The sequence below is a fragment of the Cervus canadensis genome, chromosome 18 (assembly GCF_019320065.1).
Source record: "Cervus canadensis isolate Bull #8, Minnesota chromosome 18, ASM1932006v1, whole genome shotgun sequence".
In the NCBI taxonomy this organism is placed as follows: Eukaryota; Metazoa; Chordata; class Mammalia; order Artiodactyla; family Cervidae; genus Cervus; species Cervus canadensis.
In genome coordinates this window covers 18,741,566-18,750,868 of record NC_057403.1, presented here as the reverse complement: position 1 = coordinate 18,750,868, position 9,303 = coordinate 18,741,566, and the positions used below count along the sequence as shown (strand labels likewise).

Here is a 9,303-nt window from a genome sequence, read left to right as displayed (position 1 = left end):
ACTGTAAATCAACTATATTTGGATCAGAAATAAAAATTCAAAAAACAAATCCTTTCACACACACAAAACAATCCCATATTGCCCAAACTGTAAGAAAAAGAAATAAAAGAATCGGAATTTGGGACTTTCCTGGTGGTCAGGTGGTTAAGAATCCGCCTTCCAGTGCAGGGGACACGGGTTTGACCCCTGACTAGGGAACTGAGATCCCACATTGCGGCAGGCCACCCTCCCTCCCTGATGGCTCAGACGGGAGAGAGTCTGCTTGCAATGCAGGAGACACGGGTTCAATCCCTGGGTGAGGAAGATCCCCTGGAGAAGGGAATGGCTACCTTGGCTTCTTGCCTGGAGAATTCCATGGACAGAGAAGCCTGGCAGGCTACAGCCCATGGGGTTGTGAAGAGTCAGACACGACTAAGTGACTAACTCTAGGCCAGCCCACAATTACTGAGCCCGACCACTCTAGAGCCCGTGCTCCACAATAAGAGAAGCCTGTGTACCGCAAGGAAGACCCAGTGCAGCCAAAATAAGCAAATAAACAAAAACTTTTTAAAAAAGGGTAAAAATGTATAATGTGTATTTCAATATGCAGATATGTGGGGCCACCTCCCCAGAAGCTGAGAGAAACCAAACATTTACACCTGTAAAGTGGCAGCTGCCTAGTCGGCTGTAAACACACAGCGTAGGTGTTGAGTTACTGAGAACCCGGTGGAACATGATTTTTTGATATTGTTGACAATCCCTGGCCAAGTTTTGAACAAAACCTGATACAAGCTTCCCTCATCTTACATGGCAGTTGCACTTCCTGGAAAATTCAGAACCAGTGAAAACCGTCCAAAAAGGACTTTGTTTGCCCAAGGAGAGTCTAGTTCTGGGCTTGGATAATTCTTAACCAGGTTTTTCCAAGTAAGGCTAAAATTTCCTTCATTTGTGCTAGTGTGGAAGGGGTTGTTACAATATTGAGAAAGCTTCTGTTCTGGCTGGTGAACCATATAAGAGTAATTGAGAAAGCAGTACAATTCAAAAAGACATACTGTAACAAACTTATTAGTTCAAGTTAGTTGTTGTGATGGGTTTTCTGTCATCCCATTACTTAGTTGATAATAAAGATATTGAACAGACAAAGTGATTACACAATATTTTAAGGACTAGAAAAGTCTCAAATGTAATTGCTGTTAGTTCAGGAACTGCAAACAGTTCGAAAAAAAATACCAACACACTAGTTTGAGTCTAAGAGAAATTCTTTATCTACTGAGATTTCAAGTTTCGAATGATTCTCATTTAATGGAAAGTTGCTAGAAGCATCTGATGTGGTTCCCTTCTCGAACCACAGCTAAGAAAAGGTTGTTTTAAATATATATCTGTACATATATTTTATGTATATATATGCATATACAGCTGTGTTGATCAAGAAGTCACACTAACAATTTCTAAATGAAACAAAACATTACAATAACTTGAGTGATTTGAGCTTCAAGTTAGGTTCTTGGCAACAAGAAGTATGGATATATAGATAATTTTTATCATTTGTAGAATTAGAAAATATTGTAAAAATGTGATGCATATGTTGATTTATATATTTATATTACCATACCAGTTGCAAAATATTTTGAATATCACCAGGCCTCCATGAATGCCTGGTGGGACGTTTGGGACAGTATGTGACGAGGGCCCCTGCTTCGTTGTGTGCAGGTGCCCTGCATACAAGACGTTTCCCTGGACTGCGCAGAGAGCCAAGAACACTGTCCAGCCGCACCGATAACCTGAATCATCCCCTTAAGCTTCCAGGATGTTCCCTGGGAACCCAACAGATTGCCAGCAGTTGGCAGGTTCAGTGGTTAGAAACAGAGGCTGCATTATAAGAAGTCAGGCTTGGGATGTCTGAGCCTCTGGAGACTGGCCCTAAGTGGCATTTATCTTCTCTTGCTGGTGAAGCTTTCTCCTCCACGGGCTTCACACTTCTGCAAGATCACCAATCCCTCCACCCGATCAGAGAAGCAGTGACTTGCCTAAGGTCACAAAGAAAGACAAGAGACACACTTGGTCCTGACTCACAACCCCTTTACTCCTGTGGGTCAAGGATCACCGTTACCTATTTCTCAGGTGCATAGTGAGGTGCAGGGAAGCAGAGTCCCTTGTGGCCCAAGTTCATAGTGGGAGCAAGCAGCAGTCCTTGGATTTGAACCCAGGCCTCTCCCTTTTCAGAGCCTGTGCTCTCAAAGCCAAGAGCACATATTCAAGGGGTGTGCAGGACATGTCATTGAGATAAGGCTGGTCAACAAAGCCCTATTTATTTTTTAATTTTAAAATGTAATAATTTGAGCTGTATTACTAATATACAGAATGCCACTAGTGCCTGGATATAATTTAGCAATAAATACACATATTGGAGGTACATGCCCAAAAAGGATTTCCTCTGAGGTGCCTGATCACCAGAGGAAGGCTGCCACCGTAAGACCTGCTAAGTGGTTTGGCTTCCCCAAGCCCCCACCTTGGGGTACCACATCCGCAAAGACGATGTGGGCAACGGCAGTGAAGTCTCCAGACTGACAGCCTGGGTTCAAGTCCCCTACTCTGACAGTTCCCAAGCTGTCTGACCTTGGACAAGTGACTTTATCAGTTTCCTCCTCTGTAAAATCAAAATAATAGCAGCTCCCACCTTAGACGGTGGAGGTGAGGGATAAGTCAGTTACTCTGTGTGAAATGCTGAGAACAAAGCCTGATATACAGTAAGTGCTCAGTAAATGTGAGCTATGAGGACTGTTCACCCTGCCTTGCGAGTGGGCGAACAGGTGCAGGGAGCTAAAATAATGAGGTAACACAGTTCAGGGGCCTGGGGCTGGGATCCAGAACCATATCTGCACCTCTGAGCTCTGAGCCTGCTTCCTTCTCTGCAAGATGGGGTGAATAGCAGCATGCACCCCCCAGGGCTCGTCCAGGAGGGAAGGAGGTCATTTTCTGAGAAAAAAAAAAAAAAAGGGAGGGCGGGTAGTGGGGAGCGGATTTGTTATCCTGTGCAGTCAGGCGCAAGAGACCGGACAGAAGACCAAAGGCTCAAGAAATCTGAAAGCTGGTGGAACACAGGTTCTGAGCGTACACTCGCCTTGGCCCCAAGGTAGGACAAGGGCGCCCTCTAGTGGCGAGAGCAACCCAACAGCCAAGTGCCCTGGGCTCTGCGCTAGACCCCGTAGGGTTCACTCGGAGTACCGAAGGAAACCCGAGGCACAGAAAAACTGCAACAAGACCATCTGGCCCCAGAACCTACATTCACTATCCTTCTCTTTCCAAAACTCTGTCCCAGCCCCGGAGCCCCGGTTCTGGAACTCCTGGGTAGGGCGCATCCTTGACATCCGGGGCTGGGCGGTTTCGCATCCCTGGCCCGCCCACCGAACGCCAGCTGCATGAAGCAGAGGACAGCGCCCTGTGCCCGAATGTTCTCCGCACGCCAGGAGCAGGCGCGGCAGCTTCAACTGCTTCCCCCCAAACTCAGGAGCGCCGGGTTGGGGTATTCGGGGTTCTCGATGACCCCGGGGCCAAACTTGAGCTCCAGGAAACGGCGGTAGTTGTTGGGCGCCTGCGCCACGAAGCCGGCAAAGGGCAGGGGCACCAGAGGTTGCAGGAAGTGTTCGGGGAACTCGACATCCTGCCGGTGGTCCAGCCACGTGTCCTTGGTCATGACCCCGTTTCGGGGGTAGAAGGGCCACAGGTCCACGTGCAGGTGGTTGCTCTCGCTGTACTGCACGCGGAAGAAGTCGCCCTCCACCGCCTTCTCCCACACAAAGCCGCGCTCGTCCACCACCGAGCCTGCCTCGGCGCCCCGCAGCTGCTCGCAGTTGCCCACGTCCTCCAGGTAGATGCCCAGGTCCACGTCGTAGTCCCACGGGATGATGTCCCCGTGGCGGGCCGCCCCCAGCAGCGAGCCGCCCTCCAGCCAGTAGCGCACGCCGGCCGCCTCCAGCACGCCCACCACGTAGCGGGCCGTCTCGCGCAGTGCGCGCAGGCAGCACGGGGGCGTCCAGCGCTCCTCGTACAGGTAGGCCGGCGTGTCGCCCACCACCGTCCCGAAGCAGCGCGGGGTCTCCTTGTTGCATCCGAACCATTCGAGCCGCCCGCCCTCCCAGCTCACCAGGCGGATGCCCAGCGCCCGCAGCAGCGCCGCCCGTCGTGCGCGCCCCTCGCGCTCCGCCTTCCAGCGCGCATGGGCCGTGGCCAGCGGAGGCTGGCGCGCCGCGCCGAAGGGCAGGTCCAGCATTTGCACCGTCCAACCGCGGAGGGCGGTCTGCAGGAAGAGGCCGGTGCCCACGGGCCGCGCCAAGGGCGCCGAGAGATTGAAGAGGTCGCGGGAGCGCAGGAGCACCACGGCGTCCCCGTCCAGGGCGTCGCAGCGCGGTGCGGAGGGTGCTGGGCCGTAGCGGGCGGTCCACTCCCGCAGACTGACGTTCAGGGCCAGGCACCGGGCCGGGTTGGCCGAAGCGACGGGAGCGGCCACCAGGCGTGCGCCGCCCGCTTGGAGCACCTCGACCATGCGCTCCAGCTGGCCTGGTGCCTCAGCCCTCGCCCCGTCGGGCACCAGGGCCACGTACTCGGTGGCCACGTAGGTCTCCGGGCGGGAGGCTGCGGCGGGTCGGTCCAGGGCGGGCTGGAGCAGCGCCAGGCGAACGTTGGGGATGCGCGGCAGGGCCAGGGGCGGGTAGGGGAGCGCGTCGGCCACCACTACCACTGGCTGGGCAGGCACTTGCTGCAGGAAAGAGTCCACCAGCTCAGGTACTGCGTTGTCAAAGGCCTCAAACTCGCGCACCAAGATGGTGACGCGGGGGCCAGATGCGGATCCACGGCGGGAGCCCCTGGTCCGGGAGCCCCTGGGCTGGTGATGCAGCCATGAAACGTAGAACAGGACCAGAAGGTTGAGGGTGATGGCGGCTGCCAGGGCAGCCTGGCAGCGGGTGAGCCGCATGGGGCTGAAGTCAGGCCCTAGCTGGGCTTCCGGGGTATCCTGGGGTGGGGGGCAATAAAATGGGAGACGAGCTGTTGTCAGAAACTCCCCCACCCATCCTCAGCCTTGTCTTCCTCTCCCATCCCTTTCTTTATTTGACTTCAGTTCTGACTTTTCCTCCTCCAGGAAGCCTTCCTTGATCCCAGGCTGAGTCATGCAACCCCCTCTGGTCTCCTTCAGCCTCCCCCCAGCTTCTCCGACTCTAGCTTACCACTCTAATTCATTAAGAGTAGGGACCAGGCTGTGTGAGGGGGGTCCGGAGCCTGTCTTGGTCACTGTTGGGTCCACACGGCCACCCAGCCCAGAGCCAGGGACACACTAGATGCTCAGGAAGTTTTTATCAAATGAACCACCTTCCCGTCTTCATTGTTCAATCCCACCCTTTAATTCATTGTCAGTTTCTTCAGTTTCGGGTTCAGTTACAAATGCCCAGACCTCTTCATTCTCTGCTCTTACCCCAGATCATTCCTTCCTTTCCCTCCCACACTGTGGCCCTGGGGTCAGAGCTGTGGTCACCAAGCCCCTCTCCCCTACTGTCTCCTTCTCACTTCCTCAAATCCTGTGCCATCTGGCCATCTCTTTCCTGATGACCAGCCAGATGGTTGGTTTTGCAAGAAAAGCTTGAAGTTTTCTTAAGTCAGAAATTCCAATTTATAACCTTAGCCACTAATTAATTTTCTTTTTTAATGGAATGGGTCAAACTCACAGAAACAGGAAGTAGATGGTGGTTACCAGGGACCATGGGGAAAGGAGAAAGGGGGAATTGTTAGTTAATGGGAATGGAATTCCAGTTTTGCAAGATGAAAAAGTTCTGAGATTGCTTCCCCAATAGTATGAATATACATAACTACTAAACTATATGCTTGAAAACTGTTAAGATGACAAATCTTGCTATGTGTCTTTTGTCACAATTAAAAAATCATTTTTTAAAAAGTAGAGTACGTGCATGCTAAATCGCTTTAGTCGTGTCCAACTCTTTGTGACCCTATGGATTGTAGCCTGCCACGCTCCTCTGTCCATGGGATTCTCCAGGCAAGAATACTGGAGTGGTTTGCCATTTGCTTCTCCAGGGGAACTTCCAGACCCAGGGATTGAACCTGTGTCTCTTATGCCTCTTGCATTGGCAGGCAGGTTCTTTACCACTAGAGCCACCTGGGAAGCCGCCCTCCCCACCCCCAAAAAAGTAGAGTGGGCTGCACCAAAGGAAAGGCTGTGCTGCATAGAGCACCCCCCATTGTCTGTTCACTGGTCACATTTCTAGGCAACCCCCAGGTGGCGCTGTCTCCCTATCCCCATCACAACTTGAGGCTTGGGTGGTTTCCAGCATACAAGGAATAGCTAACTCGCCCCATTTTGAGCAGATACTCAAGAAACAGTTTCCCCACGAAGGATCATCTTAGGTTCAATCCTTCCCAGAAAGGGGGACATTAGAGACCCAGCTAGTCTTCCTCCCTCCTGAGTACTTCTGACCTCTCCTCCTCATTCCCCCAGCTCCTGCTTCAATCCAGGTTCACCCAGATCCCCACTCAGCCTCCTCCTGACCAAGTCCCTTCTTCATGGCAGCCACAGGGGTCTGCAGAAACCACACGCTGACCTCTCCTTCTCTTGCTCAGAATCTGCCATGGCTCTCTAGTGCTCTGGGGAGAAAGTCTAATTTTCTCACAATGTCTCACAAGGTGTGACCTGCCTGCCCAGCCCCATCTCCTGCCACACTTCCTCGAATTCTGAGCCTAAGCCATCTTGGGCTTTGCTGCAAACAGGTCTTATTCACCCCCCACACACATGGTTTTTTTTTTTTTTTTTTGCACACACACATGGTTTTTAAATTTTTTCTGGTCATCCTGCACTGCTTGTGGGAGCTTAGCTCCATGACCAGGGATTGAACCCAGGCCCACAGCCGTGAAAGCTCAGAGCCCTAACCACTGGACCGCCAGGGAATTCCCAAACAGGCTTATTTCTAAGCCTTTGCATATCCTGTTCCTCCTGCCTGGAAGAGTCTCCTCTTGAACACCTTCTCCCCATGCCTCTCTTCCTCTGGAGAACTCCTGTTTATGTTCAGGCTTCAGCTCAGATGCCCCCCTCCTCCAGGAAGCCCTCCCTGAACCACCGGCTGGGTGAGAAATTCCCTCTAGGCTCCCAGAGCTTTTGGGCTGCCTGTTCTGGTTTGCCCCTCTCTGGGAATGGGTCTGTCTGCCCCCACTAGACTGTGAGCCCCAAGAGGACAGAGCCAGGGCTGTCTCAATCACCGCTGTGTTCCTTGCATGCAGCTGGACACTGAAAATGTACTTGGGGAAATGATGATGACCGGGGGCATGGTTTCTGTGCAGCCCACTCAGGTCCCCAGGGCTGCACTGGGGCCATGTACCTGGGGCCCTGCCCTGGTCTCCCCGTCTCCTCTCTTTCACCCACCAGGAACACCCTCCCATCCCCTTCAGTCATCCAGGCCTGCTTGTCCTTCTCTGATCCAATTCAGATGGTGCTTAAGAATCTGCGTTGCACTTTCAGGTGACTTGTTATTCTTCAGGACCTTGGAATTGCCTTCTGGACCTTCCAGGGACCCCTCCTTCCTCCCACCCTTCAGCATCTATTTGTGGAACTCTACAACACAGAGGGTACTGTCCTAGGCACTGGGGACCCAGCCGTGGACACATAAGAGACAGACAAGACTCCTGAGCGTGGACAACGCACGTTACAGTAGGGGAGGAAACTTTGAAACCACAGAATGTTCGGGGTCTTAAAAACCTGAGAATTTCAGCACTCAGGTACACAGAAGCACAGCACAGACCCTTAGGTGGTTTCAGAATCTTCTAACAGTTCTAAAGAGACCATCCTGGCACTTCCCTGGTGCTCCAGTGGTTAAGACTCCACGCTTCCAATGCGGGTTCTATCTCTGGTCAGGGAACTGAGAATCCCACATGCCGCCGTGTGGCCAAAAAGTAAAAATTAAAAATTGAGGACCATTTAGCTTCGCTTACAAAAACATAAGAGAGACCATCCTGCTGCTTCACCCTTGTCCTCTATGGTCTGGGTCCCACTCGGAGCCCAGAGGGATCCTGTTCGACCTTGAATTAGATCCTGTCCTGCCTGCATTTGCTCTCAAACCTTCTGTGGCTGAAGACTCACTCAAAGAGAGGGCCAAAGTCTTTGCTGCGACCCACAAGGCCCCACATGATCCCTGCCCTCTCCCACTCAGCTGCAGTCACGTGGACCACCATTCTCCAGATACACCCGGGAGACCTCAGCTGCAGCACTCACTTGTTCCCTCTGCCTGGACACTCTCCCGGCCCGGCAGCAGCTGCATGCCCCCCACCCCCGCCCCACCAGCCATCAGATCTTGGCCCCTTCCTTTGGCAAACCTACTTAAAACACCTCACCCTATCACCCCCATACTTCCTATGTCTTTTTTCCTCTCCTAGTAGTTCTCATGTAGATGCGCCTTATCTTGTGTCTTGTTTTGTCTGTTTTGTTTCATGTTGTATACTCAGAACATGGCTCAGTACCCTGCCCACTGCAGGTACTCAATAAATTTGCGTGGAAAGAATGACTGATTCCTGTTATTCAAATGGGGAACCTGAGCCCCAGAGAGAGGAAGGCCAGAGGGAGCAGAATTCAGGTCTCCATCCCCGGGCCCTGACTCTCACCAGGCACTGTCTGGCTGATTCTGGGCCAGGAGGCACCCAACAGGACACAGGACAGAAGCTGGTTTCTCAGAGACCAGTGGGTGTGAGTCAAACGAGGAGGTGATGGGACCAGCGAAGAAAGAGGGAGGACTCATCTAGTACCGTGACAAGATCGGTCTTGGCTTCCCCAACTGTAAGGACTCAAAAACTGTAAGGACTCAAAAACACTGGGGCAAAGTGGATGAAACGAGGCTTCTGAAAGATCATAATAGGATCGTAATAATATCAACAATTCTAGCCACTCATGATGTGCCAGACCGTATTCTAAGCATTTTACCGATATTAACTCGTTTAATCTTCACATTATGATCACACTGAAAGATGAGGAAACTGAGGCACAGAAAGGTGAAGACACTTGCTCCGGGTCACACAGCGGGAAGTGGCAAACCCAAGACTGGATGGGGAAGCTGGCTTCAGAGTTGTGATTTTAGCCAATAAACTTGGCTGTCTCTTTTGGGTCCACAAAGACAGTCCGACTCTCAGCCCATCTTCAGTAAGACAACCCTCTTTCCCCAGTCCTCACCTAACAGGTGCTTTCAAAGCTGAATATGGCCTGTTAATTAATTAATTCAACTCGTTACTCAACAAACAAATATTTATTGAGTGTCCTCTGTGTTCTGGAGACCCGGGACC

General features: G+C 52.1%; 1 protein-coding gene across 2 annotated transcripts in view; it reads right to left on the bottom strand.

Moving 5' to 3' along the window:
* Nucleotides 1-1,044: 1,044 nt before the first annotated feature.
* Nucleotides 1,045-9,303, bottom strand: part of LOC122420339 (fukutin related protein) — a 10,211-nt gene continuing 1,952 nt past the window's right edge. For both annotated transcript variants that reach the window (XM_043435407.1, XM_043435408.1), the window contains exon 3: nucleotides 1,045-4,990. In XM_043435407.1, coding sequence (XP_043291342.1) covers nucleotides 3,464-4,951 — 1,488 coding nt within the window. In that variant the 5' untranslated portion in view covers nucleotides 4,952-4,990 and the 3' untranslated portion in view covers nucleotides 1,045-3,463. The remainder of the gene's footprint in view (nucleotides 4,991-9,303) is intronic.